At 40.1% G+C, this 23,867-nt stretch overlaps 1 protein-coding gene across 1 annotated transcript in view; it reads left to right on the top strand.

Moving 5' to 3' along the window:
- Nucleotides 1-23,867, top strand: part of LOC121379607 (solute carrier family 22 member 15-like) — a 41,145-nt gene that overhangs the window by 5,142 nt on the left and 12,136 nt on the right. The window contains exons 2-3 of the mRNA XM_041508256.1: nt 20,576-20,949; nt 23,633-23,861. Of these exons, the coding sequence (XP_041364190.1) occupies nt 20,576-20,949; nt 23,633-23,861 (603 nt within the window). The remainder of the gene's footprint in view (nt 1-20,575; nt 20,950-23,632; nt 23,862-23,867) is intronic.

Raw genomic sequence — 23,867 nt, 5'->3', positions numbered from 1 at the left:
ATGGCACATCAAAGGTTATGGTGTGTACTGTACTGTCTATCGATACGTTAGGTATGGTATGGAATGATATGGTATAGAGATTAACGTGCACATTCAGAGCAAGCTGTTGTAACGCACGCCTGCCATAGGCACAGATGCTGACCTCGGCCGACTCCTCCGTCCAGGACAGGAGAGGGTTGTGAAAAGGGACTGACTGCACTGGCAGGTGCAAGAGAGCACCAGCAGCCTGGCCGGGGTCGGTAACAAGTGTAGGGTTGGTTTTGGTGCTATGAAATTTGGAATGTCCCGTAGGAATAAAGAAAGAAAGAAATGTTTTATTTAACGACGCACTCAACACATTTTATTTACGGTTATATGGCGTCAGACATATGGTTAAGGACCACACAGATTTTGAGAGGAAACCCGCTGTCGCCACAATATGGGCTACTCTTCCGATTAGCAGCAAGGGATCTTTTATTTGCGCTTCCCACAGGCAGGATAGCACAAACCATGGCCTTTGTTGAACCAGTTATGGATCACTGATCGGTGCAAGTGGTTTACACCTACCCATTGAGCCTTGCGGAGCACTCACTCAGGGTTTGGAGTCGGTATCTGGATTAAAAATCCCATGCCTCGACTGGGATCCGAACCCAGTACCTACCAGCCTGTAGACCGATGACCTACCACGACGCCACCGAGAATAATGCCAAAGGAGAAAAGGTGCGCAGTTTGAATGAATGATATTTGGCGCATTTTTTATCGGTCCGCCGAATTGGAAAGGGAGAGATCGATACGAGCTTATAAAAAACCCTTATTGCAAGAATGAGGGGCGAGACGTAACCCAGTGGTACAGCGCACGCTCGATGCGCGGTCGGTGTGAGATCGATCCCCATCGGTGGGCCCACTGGGCTATTTGTCGTTCCAGCCAGTGCACCACGACTGGTATATCAAAGGCCGTCGTATGTACTACCCTGCCTGTGGGATGGTGCATATAAAAGATCTCTTGCTGCAAATCGAAAAGAATAGCCCATGAACTGGCAACAGCAGGTTTCCTCTCTCAATATCTGTGTGGTCCTTAACCATATGTCTGACGCCATATAACCGTAAATAAAATGTTTTGAGTGCGTCGTCAAATAAAACATTTCTTTCTTTCTTTATTTTAAGTATGAGAATCTAAGGCCCAAAACACACCGAAGCTGGGTCTGGGTCTGGTTCTGGCGAGTGTGACAAAGTCTGGTGTATTTTGACATCTGGGTCTTTAACTGTAACGTGTTTTCAATATGTATTAATGCGTTGATATCTTTAGATACATTTACTTCTGTAACATCAACAATAAGTATAAGAAATTCACATTGATTAATATATATCATCCCTGTTGTTTATTAAGAAAAATAAATTAGTAAGGTTCGAACATTGAGCGGCTGCCAGTCTGACAATGTGAAAAGATAGCGCATGTTCTTTGTCGTCTGTTGCCAAATCTGTAGGTGTGTTGCGAGCGGAACGTAGCCCAGTGGTAAAGTGTTCGCTTGATGCGCGGTCGGTCTGGGATCGATTCCCGTCGGTGGCCACATTGGGTTATTTCTTGTTCCAGCCAGTGCTCCACGACTGGTGTAACAAAGGCCGTGGTATGTACTATCTTGTCTGTGGGATGGTGCATATAAAAGATCCCTTGCTGCTAATCGAAAAGAGTAGCCCATGAAGTGGCGACAACGGGTTTCCTCTCTCAATACCTGTGTGGTCCTTAACCGTATGTCCGACGTCATATAACCGTAAATAAAATGTGTTGAGTGCATCGTTAAATAAAACATTTCCTTCCTGTCGGCGTGTGTTGTCACATTTGACTTAATGCGTTTAATTTGTGACTGGTACCATACTCGCCAGACCCACACCCACACCCACACCCACACCCAGACCCAGATCCGGTATCTTTTAGGCCTTATAGTAGGATCGAACTACCCCATTCTTTTATGTGTTTTTCCAATCCACACCAGTCCCCCCACGACTGGTATATCAAAGTGCATATAAAATAGCTCTTGCTGCTAACTGAAACCTGACTGGTTTACTCCATAACTACGTATCCAAAATTATCAAATGTTTGACATTCACTGGCCGATTACCAAGTAATCAATGTTCTCTAGTGCTATTGTTAATCAGAGAAAGCCTGTCGTGTAGTGAAAGATGAAAGATGAGCTGACAAAGGATGATGTATCAGTCAGTGTTTTCACAAACTGGAGAATGGCATCTGCAGTAATAAGGTTCTCACTTGGTTCTTATTGATCCCCGTGGACATGACATAACTCTGATGGAAGATGCACGTTAATGCCTGCCAGTGCACGGATTGCACGACTTTTGGTGCACGCTTCAAGTTGCCACGCACCGATAAGCAATGCCTTCTCTGATGCCAGAGCTTGGAAGGTCTTTGAAATGATTTTTGTTATTACCCCGGTTTTGAGTGCCCGCTTGGAGTAATAATAGGTTATATTTATAAAATTAAGACTCAAAGGGTGGAAGTTTGGGGCTTTGTTGTTTTTTCTCTCGTTTTTTTTTTTCTTTTGTCTTTCTTTGTCCCTTTTTTTTCTTTTTCTTCTTTCTCTTTTTTTAACTTCGACTGTTTTGTGTGTTATTATACAGTTGTTGGGATACTTAGTCTTTGATGTTTAATGCGTGGGTCACTGACTGCTAATTAGCTGCAAGGCGTGTAGCATTGGTATAATCCACAGCACTCGGTTCACCACTGGGATTTTTGTTAATTATATGCCAGTCGAGGAGTACCGGCATAGTGTACAGCACTCGGTGCACCACTGGGACTTTTGTTTATTATATGCCAGTCGAGGAGTACCGGCATAGTGTACAGCACTCGGTGCACCACTGGGACTTTTGTTTATTATATACCAGTCGTGGAGTACCGGCATAGTGTACAGCACTCGGTCCACCACTCAGACTTTTGTTCATTATATGCCAGTCGTGGAGTACCAGCATAATGTACAGTACTCGGTGCCCTACCTGAACTTTTCTTAATTATATGCTAGTCGTGGATCATTAGTATAATTTGGTGTCTCGCCGCGATGTTTGTTAGTTATATGCTAGTCGTGGAGTATTGGTATAATTTACAGCACTGGGTGCCCAACTTGGCCTTTTGCCAAGTATATGCTTGCCGTGGAGCATTGCATTAGTCTACAGCACTCGGTACCTCAATGGGACGTTGGTTAATTATATGATAGTCGTGGAGCATTGATGTCATTTACAGCACTCGGTGACCCATTGGAACTTTTGTTAAATATATAATAGTCGTGGAACATTGGCATAGTTTACAGCACTGGGACTTTTGTTAATTATATACTAGTCGTGGAGTATTGGTATAATTTACACCTCTCGATGTTTTGTTGGGACCTTTACCAATTATATACCAGTTGTGGAGCACTGGTATGGTTTACATCGTTTGGTACCACACTGGGACTTTGTTAAGTATATGCTACTTGTGGAGCATTGATATAATTTACAGCACTTGGTGCCCCACTGGGATTTTTTTTATTTATATGCTAGTCGTGGAACACTGGAATAATCTACAGCACTCGGTGCCCAACCAAGCAGTCACCTATTCATCTTGTTGGGGCCGTATCCTATCATCGATGCTAGGCCAATCTGTATAAACAAGATGCCCATGTTCCTACCGTCAGAGATAACGTATACTTTTCTTTATACAACTTGTCCATTAGTGATCGTGCTTATTAAGATAGATGTAGCTTCCAACACGTAGGTCAACGTGTTTGTACGCCCCTGCCAACACTCGAGGGATGTGTATTTAGACATCAGTGCTGGTTATTAGATCAAATAAATGTTTATCCAGTTATAACGAGTATTGATAGCCAGGGACCGGCCTCGATGGCGCAGTGGTTAAGCCATCGGACTTCAGGCTGGTAAGTACCGGATTCGCAGCCAGGGCCAGTTCTTAAGGGCTCAATTGGTAGGTGTAAGGCCACTACACCCTCTTCGCTCTCACTAACCACTAACCAACTAACAACTAACCTTGAAACTTAATTGGATATAAGCACGAAAATAAGTTGCAATGACTGAAATGATAGCCAGGGAGCAAGTTGAGGATTTGGAGGAGGTGTCTTGGGCGACTCAAGCTCCTTCTTTTTGTTTTAAAACATTAAGACCTTCATTCTGAAGTCGAAGACTCTTTAAACCTACCTTGTATGTCGAGGGTGGGCGTTATTCTTGTGATGCTTAAGAATATATAATTTCAAGAACATGAAAAGAAAGCACCCCATCCCCAACCCTCGTTGGTCAAAACATATCCCCTAGATCTGCTACTGGGCACGACTAAAGCAAATCAACTTTGGAGGACTGGAAGGCCCATTGACTGACTTACAAATATCATCGTATCATTTCCGTTAAAAAAGGCCTAATTTTGACAGACTTATTGAGTTGAACTAAAATTCCCTATTTAGATACGTCGCCCTTAAATACATCGCCCTTTAGCAATATTTCTGTAAAATGCTTATATTCGCTGGCTTGAAATATTATTCTGTAGAAAGGTTTTTGGCGTTTGTACTGGCGTGCGCTATAAAAGTGTCAATCCTCTTACACACGGAGTTGGAACCATATATCGTGGTCAAGATCAGATGTCCTCTGCATACCCTCATAACATCTGTTGGAATCAGTCTTGCGCAGAGAGACGGTATTAAATATGCAATGATACGGCTTCTGTACCCTTTAAAAACGCACAATTATTTATTGTTTTGTTGTATTACCGCTGGTTAGATTAAGGTATATTATTGTCAATTTTCTCGGACAGAAAGGATCTTTATTTTCAAGTCGAAGTACGTTTAAACCTACCATGGATGTCGTAGGGGAGGGGCTTATTCTTCTAGCTGACTCAACGTGGTGCGGCTATTTCATCCATTTGAATAGTACAATTTTTTTTTTTTAAATATAAAGGCAACATTGTACTGCTACCTGTATAAAATAACCCAAGCACGGACACAAAGGTAATCATTTGACTGCCAGTCTTAGTCATAATCACCAGGAATCGTAAACACCAAACCATCTCACACCTTGCCCCGTGCTTATAAACATTTTAAAGTCCAGACTTAAGATTTTAACTAAAGTCTAGACCGTAAATCAAGAAAGCGGTGCTTATAAAACTTTTAAAGTCTCTACTTGAGACTTTAACTAAAATGTAGACTAAATTTAAAGTCTTGTAACCCACCAGACTATAACGTAAAGTCTGAAACAATCTAACCCACAATACATCATCTGAAATGGCTGACATCAGACGACGCCGGCATCTACGAGACAATTTCAGGGCCCTTAGGGTGTTTGAAGATCGTTCGAACCCATTAGACGAGATGTCGCGAGAAAACGTGTTTCGAAGATTCGTTTTTTTACCGGAAACAATAGTGTACATCACTTCTCTGTTATTGGTATCATTGCATCGTTCGACTGCTATAAATGTGTCTCTGCCTCCGCTTTTCAAGTATTAATTGCCCTAAGATAGTTGGGATGCGGTTCGAACCACGTGATTATAGGCGACTGCATGAACGTGTCTCGGGCAACAGTCGGTCGTATTGTTATCGACATGTGTTGCGCAATTACAGCTATTTCCGCGCAGTTCATTTCGAGGCCAAATCATGAACACATTCGCCAAGTCAAACAAGCTTTCCATGATATTGCTGATAATAATTATTCTTTGAAAATTATTTGCTACAATCTCGTGAAAGGAAATGACACATAAGTTGAACGCTCTTTTAACAAGAGTGTTATCAAGGGAAACAATTTTGACGAGGACGTTACACCATTCAGTCGACAGACGCAGTTCATTTCCATAATTTTGTTCCATGTTTCCATAAAAAAAACCTCACAATCATTATGAAGTAAATGTTATATATTTTAAGACTTTATGTAGAACATTGTTTATGTTAATCCCTTCCTCCTTGTCACTCGTGGGGCAGATCAAGCATTTATTTTTAGGGGGTGGGGAAGGGCAGGTTAACATTTTAAAAGGGCACCATTAAAACAGTCCAGTACAGTACTGTAAACACACACACACACACACACACACACACACACACACACACATATATATATATATATATATATATATATATATATATATATATATATATATATATATATGTATGTATGTATGTATGTATGTATGTATGTATGTATGTATATGTATGTATGTATGTATGTATGAATGTATGAATGTATAATATAATATGATAATATAATATAATATAATATAATATAATATAGGGGATAGTTTATTTTAACATATTCTTCTACTTTTAATAAGGTTATTATTCGATGAAAACAAAAAGAAAAATAATTTAAAAGGCACTTATAAAATTGCATGGGTGTCCGGACCACCGTGATCCCCCATCTTGAATCCGCCCAATTGTTGACAATCATTGAGGGCAATATCATGTTTTATGGACCGAGGCCAATAAAACATGATATTGCCTGAAATGTGGTCAATAATTGTTTTATTACAGAATGTCATCCATAAGACTCGTACATTCCTGCTTTGTTTATCAGAATCGAAATACGCCAATGCTTATAATTTCCCGCAATGCATTAAAACTGATGGATGACAAGCAGAGGAATGTGGAAATAAACAGTTGAAACATTACCAAGACAAAAATCAAATTCGAGACATTATAACCAGCAAGAGTGTCAAAATTACATTAATAGCAAAATAAAACACAAAATGTGATAAATCTGAACATACATTTATACTGAACAGTTACCGATTACCTTCAAATGCATTTTGTATTTGTAACATAAAATCCTGAAAGCTGATTCCAACTGCATTTTGATGTATCATCAAAGACTACATGGTCATATTTCAATATCCGTTTTCTCTCTTAGACTACATGTTAAAATTATCAAATGTTTCACATCCAATAGCCGAAAATTAATAAATTAATGTGCTCTAGTGGTGTCGTTAAATAAAATATACTTTAAAACAAACTTTAGATACAATTTATCTGACAACTCGCTGTTTATGAACATATCCAAATCGCTTGAATCGCTCATGAGATATATTATATTTTGAAACAACTTGATGTAACACAAGCTATATCTAACGGCCACTCGTGCAGTACCCTTTATTAAATGTATCCAACATATGTGCCCATTGGGCTATTTCTCGTTCCAGCCAGTGCACCACGACTGGTATATCAAAGGATGTGGTATGTGCTATCCTGTCTGTGGGATGGTGCATATAAAAAAATCCCTTGCTACTAATAGAAAAATGTAGCGGGTTTCCTCTCTGTGACTGTGTCAAAATTACTAAATGTTTGACTTCCAATAGCCGATGTTAATAAATCAATGTGCTCTAGTCGTGTCGTTAAAGAAAACAAAATTCCAACATACGTAATCCTAACATCATCTTGTTATCACACGCGAGTAATATCGCGGGACGAGGTTCTCTCGGCGTGTGGATCGTGTCAGGGGTACAACCTACAATTTAGCTAATTTCCCGTCGTGGTAAATTAACCATAACTGATGAACGCAATGTGCACGGTAAAATAAATATCCCGTTGCAGATAAGATAATATAATTATGCACGTTGAAAAACCAGCACCCATTAAAGGTACGCTATCAACTAGTGATTCCCGTCGGCGCGCCCATTGGGCCATTTCTCGTTCAAGCCAGTGCACGACGACTGGTATATTAAAAGCAGTGGTATGTGTTATCCTGTCTGTGAGATTGTGCATATAAAGATCCCTTGCTGCTAACAAAAAAATATAGCGGGTTTCTTCTCTAGGACTATATGTCAAAATTGCCAAATGTTTGACATCCAGTAGCCGAAAATTAATAAAATCAATGTGCTCTAGTGATGTCGTTAAATAAAACAAACAAACAACTAATGTTAGGCCTATATTTCGCTATTTTTACATTTATTTGTCACAAAAAAAAATACATATTAATTGATCACACATATACAATGTACATAATTGAAATTGTAAAGTGTTGGTTATCGGCGTAAACAATGGCTTCCCCAAGACTCGTTCCCTCCAGTACTAACTAAACGCCCAGGAATTCCAACCAGGACCCGAACGCTGACAGTCTGTGGCTGCGTTCCCATACCGGCCTCGGTGGTGTCGTGGTTAAGCCATCGGACATAAGGCTGGTAGGTACAGGGTTCGCAGCCCGGTACCGGTTCCCACCCAGAGCTAGTTGTAACGACTCAATGGGTAGGTGTAAGGCCCCTACACCCTCTTCTCTCTCACAACAATTAACAACTAACCCACTATCCTGGACAGACAGCGCAGATAGCTGAGGTGTGTGCCCAGGACAGCGTGCTTGAACCTTAATTGGATATAAGCACGAAAATAAAAGTTGAAATGAAAATGAAATGCGTTCCCATAAAACAAAATAGCTTTGGTCTACGTCAGTCTTTATCGGTCTGCATTGGTTGGTATTTATTCATTCATTTATACTTATTGTTGTGTTTATATCCCATTTAGGTTCAAGCACGCTGTCCTCGGTACACACCTCAGCTATCTGAGCTGTCTGCCCAGGCCAGTGGATTAATGGTTAGTGGTTAGCGAGAGAGAAGTCGGCGTGGTGGCCTTACACCTACCCATTGAGTCGTTAAAACTCGCTTTGGGTGGGAGCTGGTACCGGGCTGCGAACCCAGTACGTACGAGCCTTATATCCGATAGCTTAACAACGACACCACCGAGGTCGGTCATTGGTCGGCCACCTGCAGCAGCTTTTATGGAAACCAGACTTAATCTATTTAGTCTCTGTTTTTGTCCAGACAACACACCAATAATTTGTAATCTCAGAAGGACGACACTAAGCGCAATATAGAGGAAATAAAATGAAACTAATAATTTATTGTTTTCCACAGAGGTATACTGGGTGTAGAGTTTCGCAATTTCATTAGCAAAGAAAGAAAGAAAGAAATGTTTTATTTAACGACGCACTCAACACATTTTATTTACGGTTATATGGCGTCAGACATATGGTTAAGGACCACACAGATTTTGAGAGGAAACCCGCTGTCGCCACTACATGGGCTACTCTTTCCGATTAGCAGCAAGGGATCTTTTATTTGCGCTTCCCACAGGCAGGATAGCACAAACCATGGCCTTTGTTGAACCTGTTATGGATCACTGGTCGGTGCAAGTGGTTTACACCTACCCATTGAGCCTTGCGGAGCACTCACTCAGGGTTTGGAGTCGGTATCTGGATTAAAAATCCCATGCCTCGACTGGGATCCGAACCCAGTACCTACCAGTCTGTAGACCGATGGCCTAACCACGACGCCACCGAGGCCGGTTTGTATCTGTATAATGCAGTTTCTTGCGAGAAACGGAAACGAATAATATTATTTAAAACGCCCACCAGCTATTGCCATTAGCATTCTTTGTACTTGGAAATCAGACAGAAATTTTGGCATTTACGATTAGACACATGTTACCTATGTTGACCTATAACCCTCTCTTTCCGATTTCTGTGACTGGTTTTCTAATTAGCGACGCCGCTATTTCGGTTGGCATTGATTAGAGAACACCTGAAGTATTAAGTAGCATTGCAGGAACAAGGACTTCCGGCGACACGAGATCCTTGAAGACCGCTAATTTGTTTATTATCAAAGAGATAAAATTCAGGTCAGGCCCTAAGTATGTTTATATAATTTATTAGAGTGACTGGAGCATTAAATCAACCGTACACGTTTTGTGTGGCTTATTTGCCAGGTGTTTGAACCTGAGGGTTTTTACAAAAATAGTTTTTATCTAACGAGTGTCAACATATCAGTTCTGATGATAATGATGATGATGATGATGATGATGATGATAAAATTAATGTAAATGAAACATGATAAAAAGATAATGATGATAATAACGATGATGATGATGATGATGATGATTATTATTATTATTATGATGATGATGATGATGATGTGATGATGATGACTCCATTTTTTCTGATTTATTTTAAGTGTTTGAGGTTGTAACATTTATATCCATGGTGTATATATGTTGATTGAAAAGGTGTGTGTACCAATTTTACCAATATGTTATTATTGCCGCCTTTCGGATTTGATTAGAAGCTATACACTCAGTTCTCTACCAGACAAAAATATATGCCTTTTTTACTTTGAAAGCGACCTTTGTATCTAGCTGGAGATGCAATGTTTTCGTGTTCCCTAGTTCCATTAGATTAGATGGGCCCTTATAAACAACGTTCTGAAGAAACGAAGTTGGTATTTTCATAAGAATCATGGCATGTGCTTGTTTGCTATGATTCGTTTGAGCGATCATATACTATATAGTATATTGAAATCACCTTGTGTTCTGGTCATTAAATTGGGAATTTGAAAAACTTACAGATGGGTTATGTTTCGTCATTTCACATACCCAATCTCTTCAAATGAAGGAAGGAAATGTTTTATTTAACGATGCACTCAACACATTTTATTTACGGTTATATGCCGTCGGACATATGGTTAGGACCACACAGATATTGAGAGAGAAAACCCGCTGTCGCCACTTCTTGGGCTACTCTTTTTTCGATTAGCAGCAAGGGATCTTTTATATACACTATCCCACAGACAGGATAGCACATACCACGGCCTTTGTTACACCAGTTGTGGAGCACTGGCTGGAACGAGAAATAGTCCGATGGGCCCACCGACGGGGATCGATCCTAGACCGACCGCGCATCAAGCGAACGCTTTACCACTGGGCTACGTCCCGCCCCTATCTTCCAATGAAGTCTCACACATACACACGATGTACATACGCCGAAAACATTTCTTTCTTCACCACACACACACACACACACACACACACACACACACACACACACACACACACACACACACACACACACATACACATGATGTACATACGCCGAAAACATTTCTTTCTTCACCACCACACACACACACACACACACACATACACACGATGTACATACGCCGAAAACATTTCTTTCTTCACCACACACACACACACACACACACACACATACACACGATGTACATACGCCGAAAACATTTCTTTCTTCACCACCACACACACACACACACATACATATACACACACACACACATACACACGATGTACATACGCCGAAAAACATTTCTTTCTTCACCACACACACACACACACACACACACACACACACACACACGATGTACATACGCCGAAAACATTTCTTTCTTCACCACCACACACACACACACACATACATATACACACACACACACATACACACGATGTACATACGCCGAAAACATTTCTTTCTTCACCACCACACACACACACACACACATACATATACACACACACACACATACACACGATGTACATACGCCGAAAACATTTCTTTCTTCACCACCACACACACACACACACACACACACACACACACACACACACCACTACCACCACCACCAGCATTGCTCATTTACATTTGGTTTTATTTATACATGCCTGTCAATTCCGCTAGTTGTTACATTACCCCCACTCCCAGCCCATTAACAACACATGTTACGGACCTGTTCACTCTCTAGCAATTTGAGTTACATTTACTATCACAAACACATGTAAGACATCATAGCAAATACATCTTAGGGAATTGGGAAAGTGGAATATGTTGTATTTACCACCGTCAGCAAGATTAATACTATGCTCTTAAATATGTCTGTATTTTTTCTGCTAAGCTGGACGGTATGCATACGAATGTTTGGCATTCTCAGAACACTGTCGAGGGTGTGGATAAAACACCAAATGGATGTTTATCGATACTTGCACCCATTAAATCGTTTGTTGACACGGCATACGATGCTCTTTGGAACATGCCAAGTCTTGTCTGACTTATGCACATTATAACAAAGGCTTATGGTAACACCAGAACACATTGCCGCGGTAAAACAGCGTGCAGCGGTTAACATGAAATGATTTTAGAACGCCAGCAAACAATATTACAAAAATAATACTAATAAAACATAACAGAATTCAGAAATACTGTCATCATTTTCTGCAGTTTTGTCCCTAGTCCCAGGACCATAGAAAAGCAGTCCGGCTTTCTGGTGAACCCTTGAAGGAGAAACTATTCAACCCCAATGATAACAAGAACAGCAGCATTTGTTCGAGATAGCTTGATGCGCGGTCGGGCTGGGATCGATCCCCATCGGTGGGCCCATTGGGCTCTTTCTCGTTCCAGCCAGTGCACCACGACTGGTACATCAAAGGCCGTGGTATGTGCTATCTTGTCTGTGGGATGGTGCATATAAATGATCCCTTGCTACTAATGGAAAAATGTAACGGGTTTTCTCTCCAAGACTCTATGTCAAAATAACCAAATGTTTGACATCCAATAGCCGATGATTAATAAATCAATGTGCTTTAGTGGTGTCGTTAAACAAAACAAACTTCTTTTTTTTTCTTCTTTTTTTTTTCTTCTAGCTATTGGGGTCCCTGTCTGAATATTAAAGAGAAAAAGATGATATAATCCGATGCTTACATATTGTTTTAACTACACTGTCTCAACTCATAAAAACCAAAGAAAACAAGAAGGATTGCCATGATTTAGTGCGAAAGAGTGGGTGGTCGTAACGGATCGAACGAAATCTCAACCCATTTTACTTACCTATGGCGTGTTCAAGAGAACAAGCGCTTGGGAATATTTTACTACTTTTTATTCTATTGTATTCTCTGCCCATAATACATGTACTGATTTAATGTTTGGCGCAAAGCAAAATGAAACTCAAACGTAGACCTCTGTTGCGTGTTCAAGGGGCGCGCGACCATGATGACTCACTAGAACCGGCCTCGGTGGCGTCGTGGGTAACCCATCGGACATAAGGCTGGTAGGTATAGGGTTCGCAGCCCGGTACCGGCTCCCACCCAGAATGAGTTTTAACGACTCAATGGGTAGGTGTAAGATCACTACACACTCTTTTTCTCTCACTAGCCACTAACAACAAACTAACCCCTAACTCACTGTCCTGGACAGAGAGCCTAAATAGCTGAGGTGTGTGCCCAGGACAGCATGCTTGAACCTTAATTGGATATAAGAACGGAAATCAGTTAAAAGGAAAGGAAAGGTTCACTAGATTGTGTTTTACGCCTGTTAGATCCATGTTTTGTGATAGTGCGTGTTATGTGATAGAAGACGATATAACCAGTCAAATTGTTCGCGAGCACTCGACACCCTTAACACCGGCCTCGGTGGCGTGGTGTTTAGGCTATCGGTCTACAGGCTGGTAGGTACTGGGTTCGGATCCCAGTCGAGGCATGGGATTTTTAATCCAGATACCGACTCCAAACCCTGAGTGAGTGCTCCGCAAGGCTCAGTGGGTAGGTGTAAACTCACTTGCACCGACCAGTGATCCATAACTGGTTCAACAAAGGCCATGGTTTGTGCTATCCTGCCTGTGGGAAGCGCAAATAAAAGATTTCTTGCTGCTAATCGGAAAGAGTAGTCCATGTAGTGGCGACAGTGGGTTTCCTCTCAAAATCTGTGTGGTCCTTCACCATATGTCTGACGCCATATAACCGTAAATAAAATGTGTTGAGTGCGTCGTTAAATAAAACATTTCTTTCTTTCTTTCGGCACCCTTAACACGTATCCAATGTGATATCGGGGCGGGACGTAGCCCAGTGGTAAAGCGTTCGCTTGATGCCCGGTCGGTTTGGGATCCATCCCCGTCGGTGGACCCATTGGGCTATTTCTCGTTCCAGCCAGTGCACCACGATTGGTATATCAAAGGCCGTGGTATGTGCTATCCTGTCTGTGGGATGGTGCATATAAAAGATCCCTTACTGCTAATCGAAACGAGTAGCCGATGAAGTGGTGACAACCATATGTCCGACGCCATATAACCGTAAATAAAATGTGCTGAGCGCGTCGTTAAATAAAACATTTTCTTCCTAATGTGATATCTGACTGGAAATAATACCTCTAGAGTGCGTTACGCGTTAAAAAGAGTCAATTTGAAATTCCAGACGACCAAAGAATCGTTACGGGGTTGTTGTTGTTGTTTTTTGGTCTATAATACACCGAGTTTCTTACAATCTGATACCACTAACATTTAGGTTGCTTCTTTAGGAGTATACCCATAACATTAAACGTTCATGAATGTGTTTTCGACTAATACAGACAATGTGAGAAGAAACCCAAGACCCATATTCAAAACACAGAATCAGACGGTTTTCGATAGGGGTGTCGGTTTTCTTTATGTAACGTTTATGTCAGTCACTAAAATGTAAGTCGATAATTTTATGAATAAACTCCAAAGGGATCACTTCAAAGGTCTGCGGCGTTAGATCAGGACAATGTTTGTATTGTAGACACAGTATTTGTCGAAAATCGACTATCTGTTTCATAGAGTTCACTCTAGCTGAATTCTCACATATAAACAGAATGGGGTTAACACTCGAGCTAAGTCAGCTCATATTTCACACTCACAAATTAATCCTCTCTTCAAACACATCGGAAATTAGGCTTAAGTTGGCTTTGAGCAACAAATTAATATATATTTATCATATAACCAACCTAACCATGTGTGTATTTTCATCTTCAAGATCAAACAGTTTCTGCCAAAGGTTTAATGTGGTGTACGCCAGTGTAAAGAACTACGGGTAATTCGCCTTGTCTTTGCCTCATCGGAAAGCTGTCAAAAGAAAGCAACATTATATTCACTTCAGCATTTGTTATATTGAGTCATATTACCATATTCCATTTCCCGTGCTTTGATAAGATCGACGTGAATGACGTGTGATGAACGCCTGTACCGGCCTCAGTGGCGTCGTGGCTAAGCCATCGGACTATAGGCTGGTAGGTACAGGGTTCGCAGCCCGGTACCGGCTCCAACCAAGAGCGAGTTTTTAAGGGCTCAGTGGGTAGGTGTAAGGCCACTACACTCTCTTCTTTCTCACTAACCACTAACCAACTAATAACTAACCCACTCTTCTGGACAGACAGTCCAGATAGCTGAAATGTGTGCCCAGGACAGCGTGCTTGAATCTTAATTGGATATAAGCACGAAAATAAGTTGAAATGAATGAATGTGCTGCTAAAAGCTTTTCAAACAACAGATCGCATCGGATTTATTAGGTTGTTTTGGGGTTGTTGGTTTTTATAGACAATTATACCTTACCATATATCATACCATTTTGCCCCTAAAAAGACCAATAAAAAGAAAGAAGTGTTTTATTTAACGACGCACTCAACACATTTTATTTACGGTTATATGGCGTCAGACATATGGTTAAGGACCACACAGATTTTTTTTAGAGGAAACCCGCTGTCGCCACATAGGCTACTCTTTTACGACAGGCAGCAAGGGATTTTTTATTTGCGCTTCCCTCAGGCAGGATAGCACAAACCATGGCCTTTGTTGAACCAGTTATGGATCACTGGTCGGTGCAAGTGGTTTACACCTACCCATTGAGCCTTGCGGAGCACTCACTCAGGGTTTGGAGTCGGTATCTGGATTAAAAATTCCATGCCTCGACTGGGATCCGAACCCAGTACCTACCAGCCTATAGACCGATGGCCTGCCACGACGCCACCGAGGCCGGTAGAAACACCAATAACTGACTTCTCGTAATATAGGGTCGGTGGGCCCATTTGGGCTATATCTCATTCCAGCCAGTGAATCACGACTGGTATATCAAAGACCATGGTATGTGCTATCCTGTCTGTGAGATGGTGCATATAAAGGATCCTTTGCTACTAATGGAACAATGTAGCGGGTTTCCTCTCTAAGACTATATGTCAAAATTACCAAATGTTTGACATTCAATAACCCATGATTAATAAATCGATGTGTTCTAGTGGTGTTGTTAAACAAAATAAACTTTTCTGTGACAGCGAAGAAATCTAAAGTTAGCGAAAACTTTGATTGGTTCCCGATATGCTGATACGCACGCACACGCACACATGCACACACACACACACACACACACACACGCACAAGTGATTATTCCGGGGGGGGGGGGGTCGTCTCTGCTGACTAAATAGCCCACGTATCGACACATTTTTTTTGTGGTTACACACATATCAACACGATTTTGCTGCGTATTTTCAAAGTGTGTGTGCATTATATGGACAGGTTTCCGTATTAGCATTATAAGACATTTTAAAGTCCCGAACTAAAAACTGGCGAAAACGGGCCTGCTGAAAAATAATGGAGCTTTGAGACAATACTGTGACTTCGCAGGTGTATTTTAATTTAATTTAAGCATGTGGTTGTAAGAAGTTATTTCTGTCTGTTCAGGTTTGTGACTGAAATTTCAACTTTCTACCAAAGGACAGATATATCGACTATGCCCATCTGTAGAGTCTTAGGTTTCCATTAATGGCGTCAATCAAATACTGAGAACCGTGACGTATTTTCTAACGGCGAGGAACCCATTAAAAGTACATATTACACGGAGTCTTAATTCGATCCTTTCACATCGCGCACCTACTGACTCGGAGTATTATCGGATTTAGTTCGATTGCGATACCAAAGTAATTTATCTCTTCCGATCTCCGCCATACCCTTCGACTACATCCAATCATTCATCCTGAATGTGATGGTTCGACAAACTGATGTTTGTTCTCGGGCTATATTATTATATATGGTGTTGTAGGACATTCATTCATTCATTCATCATTCATTTATTCATTCATAAATGTGTTCTTTCATTTATCCTACCACGTAGTCATTCGTTCTCCTTTTATCACATTTTACCAATAATTATGATTTGTGTGTTTATTCATTTGATTTCATTTGAACTTATTTTCGTGCTTATATCCAATTATGGTTCAAGCACGCTGTCCTGGTTACACACCTCAGCTGTCTGGGCTGTCTGTCCAGGACAGTGGGTTAGTTGTTAGTTGGTTAGTGGTTAGTGAGAGAGAGAGAGAGAGAGAGAGAGAGAGAGAGAGAGAGAGAGAGAGAGAGAGAGAGAGAGAGAGAGAGAGAGAGAGAGAGAGAGAGAGAGAGAGAGAGAGGGTGCAGTGGCCTTATACCTACCCACTGAGACCTTAAGAACTCACTCTGGGTTGGGGGCGAAACGTAGCCCAGTGGTGAAGCGTTCACTTGAAGCGCGGTCGGTTTGGGATCGATCCCCGTGGGCCCATTGGGCAATTTCTCGCTCCAGCCAGTGCACCACGACTGGCACATCAAAGGCCGTGGTATGTGTTATCCTGTCTATGTGCATATAAAAGATCCCTTGCTGCTAATCGAAAAGAGTAGCCCATGAAGTGGCGACAGCGAGTTTCCTCCCTCAATATCTGTGTGGTCCTTAACCATATGTCTGACGCCATATAACCGTAAATGAAATGTGTTGAGTGCGTCGATAAATAAAACATTTCCTTCCTTCACTCTGGGTTGGAGCCGGTACCTGGCTGCGAACCCTGTACCTACCAGCCTGTAGTCCGATGAATTAACCACTGCGCAACCGAGGCCGGTATTCATTTGTACGTCCATTCGCCGATCAGTTATTTGTCCTTTTGTTATATCTTCGTTTTAAAGGTGCAGTATCATGGTTACAAGTGATATAATATTTCACTATTTTTACATTTATTCATGATAAATAACTACAAATGAATCGATCATACAGATATCTATTCACACATAATTCTGGAATATCGAAACCAGTCGCGTTCATTACGACTAGACTCCGGTCTTATCACAGATTCACAAAATCTGACAAGTGGACTGTTTGCAGCTAGATGGGGCCTTCATAGACAGATGAGACCTTGCCTTTTAAGGTGCGCGGGTGCGATCGCGCTCGTACAGCGCACGTAATTTCAATCTGGCGAGTGTCAAAAATAACGCACGTTACTTACCAAACAGCGCATGTAAAATAATTTTGTATATTGATTGCCACTATTTACCGTATGTAGCTGATAGAAAGATCCGTTTAATAATACCAGAAAAAAAGGTTACGAAAACGGTAGCGTCCATGCAGGATTTTAATATATGACTGGTGCTTATCTTTGCTATACAAATCAGAAAACACAGGTTTAATAGACATCTTCGCAAGACGTAAGAATGCGATCAAAACTTTTAACGATTGTTATCAAATATATTTTTCTGCATAAACATTAGATGAATATTGGCTGTATATTAACATAGTTCTGATGGTTCTAATATTTGTATTAGGTTTCTAGCCGCAGATCAAAGACAGAAGACAGATTTTACATTGATTAATTAGAAACAGTCCACGAAAATATAGGTAATATGTAAGTTTAATCGTAGAACGTCTGATAAGGATAACATCATTTTATACTGTCCATGTAGTTATGACAAAAAACCAGAAAAGGGATTGATTTTATTAAATAGTACGCTTCTGTAGCCTACACAAATGAAAACTCGTTTACTGAAGTCATGCGAAGTCGGTAAAATTGTCTCGATTAGTTCATAGCTGTTAGCCTACAAAAATTGCTCGACGCGAAGTCCCGAAAATGGCAATCGTGTAATTTTATACTTTCTTTTAAAAAAAGAAAGGAAAGGAAATTTAGACGGAATAATAAAAAGAAGTAAAAGAAATGATATTCTTTTACGTCTATTATTTTACTCTTTTTTTTATCTTTAAACAAAATCAAATAAAACTTCATTTAAATATTTGTATTCCAGCAAGAGGTTAATGAATGTGCATATGTTATTTATATACGTATATATGTAGACACTATAGTAACAGTAATTAATGATCATTGCTGACTATTTAATATTTTGTTTCGTCTGTTAGAAAGTCACAGACCATGTGACTGGAACATGATTTGATGCGCAGTACTATGTGGCATATTGACCAATCAGAACTATCGGGGTCAGATTATTTTTACTCTTGGAATTCTGCACGCACACAACGTATCACGCATCGATGATGGTGTCTAAAATTAGGGGGGGGGGGGTATTATCTTTATTATGGCATCCCACGTTTGGAATAAAATCCTTTGTAATGACAGATTTTGCCAGAGTTTGTATATTTTTTTTATCAACAACATTAGGGCCGTTCTAGATCAATGACGTAACGCTGTCAGAGCCGTTCGTAACTTGTAGCGGTAGATCAAATGGTGTGTTACAAAATGTTGAGGGAGGGAGACTGGTTGCGTATTTGTTGAATTAAAAATGTCATGTGAATGTCAATGTCCCAACCAACACTATCAATCAAAGTAATTGTTAGCCTACGTTTCACGATTTTTTTATTTTAAAAAATGTTTTAATAATATGAATCGGTAGTGGACACCTGAGACGCTTGCGTCGTAGTCATGAACCACCACCTCGGAACCAGTGGGTTTTTCCCATCCCAACTATCCTAATCATGTTCGTTGTACATGATAATGAAATTCAAGACAAGTTGATTCCTATATATGTTTAGCTGCACATTCATCAAACCATCTAACACTGAAAAAGTATGTATATAATTGTGTGCATCAAATTATCCAAATAGTACATATTGTAATTAAAAAATCAAATTGTCTGCATCAGTGTATACATGTTATATTTATATTTCTATAGTACTACTCCTGAAAGGGAAAAGAAGTCGAACTACACTAATGAATCAAACAACATAAAATTAGAAGAAAGCATTATTGGTTTATTGGTTCATTTTTGCAACATATGTCTGTATTTACATGTACCAATTACTTCACAAATTAATAATGTCTGGTTTTCAATTTCCTTAGCATATTGACGAGTGCGATTTTTTCACTCGCCTAAGCGTTTTGAAGTGTGCGATTTTTCACTCGCCTTTGTTTTTCAAAAGCCAAGGACTGAGATGAGTTGCACAAATACAACAATCTTGTTGGCAATATCCTCTCAACAAAACATTATTTGATTTTATATTATATTATTTTTGTTGGGGAGGGGTTGGGGGTTTATGATTTATTTATTTATTTATTTATTTATATCTTTATTTTGAAGATTTTGGCTGGATATATGTTTCTTTTTTCTTTCTTTCTTTCTTTCTTACTTGCTTGCTTTCTTTGTTGTGGTGCAATAATAGAATTTCATTTGTTAATTCGTTCAAAACCCACCACCGACACTAACTCATAGACCTGAGTTTCTGGCACGAACGGTATAAGCACGAAAATCAAATTATTTGTATTGGGCTGAACGTAATTTCGTGGCAGCATAACTCCCTCGCCTCCTGCACAATTATACTATTTGTGTTAAAGCGATCGCCTGCTCTGAGGTCGGTTTGGGGTCGATCCCCGTCGGTGGGTTCAATGGGCTATTTATCGTTCCAGCCAGTGCACCACGACTGATGTATCAAAGGCCGTGTTATGTGCTATCCTGTCTGTGGGATGGTTCATGTAAAACATCCCTTGTTACTAATGAAACAATGTAGCGGGCTTCCTCTCTAAGACTATATGTCAGAATTACCAAATGTTTGACATCCAATAAGCTATTATTAATAAATCAATGTGCTCTAGTAGTATCGTTAAACTAAATAAACTTTAGTTTTAATTTCCCTCATCTGTTGCACAATTATACTATTTGGTAGAAAACTAGTTTCTGTATTTATATTAATTATTCTCGACCTTTATTTTAATTTTAATTTTTTTTTTAAATACTAGTCCAAAAATACAAATAAATTATACTGCTATTATTTATTTTCAGAGAAGAAACCCGCAAAACGATGTGGTTGTGCAGATAACCCCAATGAGACTCTGGGAATCATGGATGACAAGAGCGCGCGGGTGTTCGAGGCGATCCTCACTCAGAGCGGTCAGTTCGGCTTCTATCAGAAGAGGGTGTTCCTCTCGACTGCCTCCCTCCAGGCCATCACGGTGTCCGTCCTCATGTACGTCTGTGTCGCCCAGCCAGAGTCCGGACAGATGAAAGGGGAGAGGGGCTGTACCCTGACCATCAACGACACGGATCTGGCCCGAGATCTGCGAACCACAACGAATGCCACCAACGATGGTACAAATGCCCTCCTCTGCCAGCAGACCGGAAGTTTCTTGCAAGATCTGACGCTGCGCATGCCGTCCGTTAGTAATAGTAGTCCCATTTGAAGATTGCTTTACTGTCTCTTAATTACGACAACATGCACTGAACTCTGAGAGGTCTGGTCTTTATGGGTTCTGACAAGTAGGTGCTATTATTTGTTTAGGTTCTCCAGAGGAGTTCCTCGTGATGGATTGCCGAGTTCAGTTGGAGTGCGAGGCGGATCTTGTCTACCTCGTCGTGTAAATATGATAACAATCGATTTCTAGTTCTTCTAATTCCTCATAAGACGAATTCAAGATTGTATGTTTCGCGAAGGGGGTGAATGGATAATTTAGATGGCTAAGAGTTTAGTGGAAAGCTTTTTTTGTTGATAGAAACGTTGGTTCCATTCAGCTGTATTTGTTACCCACTCTCTGTTTGCCAATTTATTCCACAAGCACTTCTGTGCTTCAGTAAGCACGTTTTTGAATTAGAACTTTTGTTCGTGCGGTTTCTGTTAACATAATCAAACGGAGCTATCAAATTCAACACCGATGTAATATCAATAGCATTCGTAGTTAAATAGCAATTATTTGAGGAAAAAAATCGTCGCATTTAACAGAAAAAAAAAGAGCTCATTTATCATATAGCTGTAATTGGCAATGACAGGTCTTCGTAGAAAAAAATACAAAAAAAACGTAATATAAAATATAAATACAAAAACCGAAAGAAAGATTAATGGATGGGGAGGCTACACACAACACTGTTTTCTTTAAAGGCACTGTCCAACTAACAGTCTTTTTATGACTAAAATTACATAATAAATATATTTTCTTGTTTAGAATATCACTTCATGTATAGACACGGTGTTTAAAGAGCCGGTTTATTCTAGTAGCACATGTAGCACGTGCTAAGGTCCCCGCGTTTCAGAGGGCCCCGTGATGATGTATACATTTTTTTTTTCCCAGGTAATTTTTCTCCTCTCCCCGAGGGGGGTTGAAAAATATATATTCTGCTACAGGCTCCGCGGATACTTAAACCGGCTCTGGGTGTTTATTATCGATCTAACGTTTGTAGTATATCAAACCGGATTTCACATTCCAAAAATTTTGCACGTACAAAACAAAAATGAAAAATGACTGCTACAAACATAGAACATGACCTCACACACATTTGATATAGAGACACTAGTATTCTAAACCAGAAAATGTAATTAAAATATTATTTTACACATCAACATGTTTTTACTAGTCGGAAACATCTTACAAAGGCTACACACTCAGGCTAGTCCCTTCCAAGGCCGTAGCTAGAATTTTTTGTTGTGGGGGAGGCAACTGAGTAGTAAACTGAATACTAGTAGACTAAAACTCCTTAAACGGTTAAGAAGAGAATTTTCTTTAAGTTTCTATATCCACACACACACACACACACACACACACACACACACACCGCTACCTACGGCCCTGCCTTCAAGTTCATATTTCAGATTTGTAGTACAGTACAATAATCGATGATTAAAGCTGTCAAAATGATTTTCTCAAAAGATAATTAGAGTCAATAGAAACTAGGTTCCGCGGAAGATGAAAGACGGATTCGGAAAAAAAAAGGATTATCAAATTCCTTAAATATTCAGGCCTGTTCCGTCTCAAACGTTGATGTGCAGTAATATTAAGAGTATGAAATTACTGTTATTTTATCTAATAGTATTCGAGAACGAAATTACTGTTATTATATCTAATAGTATTCGAGATTAGCTGAATAAAGGTTAGCGTATTCTAGATATGTTACTATATTGGTCACAACACAAAGATGGACCATAATTTCAGATGACCTTTATTTAATGAACTTGTGTCAGACAAATAATACGTGATCAGATTTAGATTTCAGTCTAGACTTCAAAACAGTACAGAGTGTTGCGCTACAACCTTTTTGTACAGTGAAACCTGCTTTAATGTTCATCTTGTATAATCTGTCTATAAAGGATATTTAGATGTGTTCATTCCATATGCAACTGCATGTAATTTTACTTCTTTATGAAGGTTATCGTGTAGCCTTTTTGCTGTTTTTCTTCTTTGTATTTTTGTGTTGTTGTTTTTGTTGTTGTTTTTTGTTGGGGGGTTTTGAGGGGGTTGTTGGAGTTTTATGGGGGGTCTTTTTTTTTTTTTTTGGGGGGGGGGGTTGGTAGTTTTTGTCTTCTTTGTTTAGTGCTCCGCAAGGCTCAATGGGTAGGTGTAAACCACTTGCACCGACCAGTGATCCATAACTGGTTCAACAAAGGCCATGGTTTGTGCTATCCTGCCTGTGGGAAGCGCAAATAAAAGATCCCTTGCTGCCTGTCGAAAAAAGAGTAGCCTATGTGGCGACAGCGGGTTTCCTCTTCAAAAACAGTGTCAAAATGACCATATGTTTGACGTCCAATAGCCGATGATAAGATAAAAAATTAATGTGCTCTAGTGGCGTCGTTAAATAAAAAAATAAAAAAATAAAATTGTTTAGTGTGTATGTGTGTGTATGTGTATGTGAATTTGTGTTTGTGTTTGTGAATTTGTGTTTGTGTTTGTGTCTGTGCTTGTTTATGTACTAGTGCGTGTATGTGCATGCGCGAATAAAAGTAATTTTACAGTATACACTATATTTGAATTATCTATATGTATTTAAGCATAATTTTCATTTTCAATTTTTTTTTTTTTATAATAACATACAAATTTAAACCTCTTGTAATACAATGGGTGTTGATTGTTGTAGTGGATGGAAGAGCTCGATGCGGAAGGATTGTCCCGGTACACTGTTTACAGCCAATCGGCGGGCGTGCTGATGGGCGCGACGATGGGCGGAATTTCGGGGGACATATTCGGTCGACGCCGTCTCATGTTCGTGTACTTTCTAATGACGCTTATCTTCCACACTCTGACTGGTCTCGCGAACATCTGGCAGATCTATCTGTCCGTCCGATTTTTCACAGGATTTTGTGCAGGTCAGT

This window comes from Gigantopelta aegis, chromosome 8 (genome assembly GCF_016097555.1).
Source record: "Gigantopelta aegis isolate Gae_Host chromosome 8, Gae_host_genome, whole genome shotgun sequence".
Taxonomy (NCBI): Eukaryota; Metazoa; Mollusca; class Gastropoda; order Neomphalida; family Peltospiridae; genus Gigantopelta; species Gigantopelta aegis.
The sequence above is the reverse complement of the archived record's forward strand: the minus strand, read 5'-3'. Positions and strand labels throughout refer to the sequence as shown.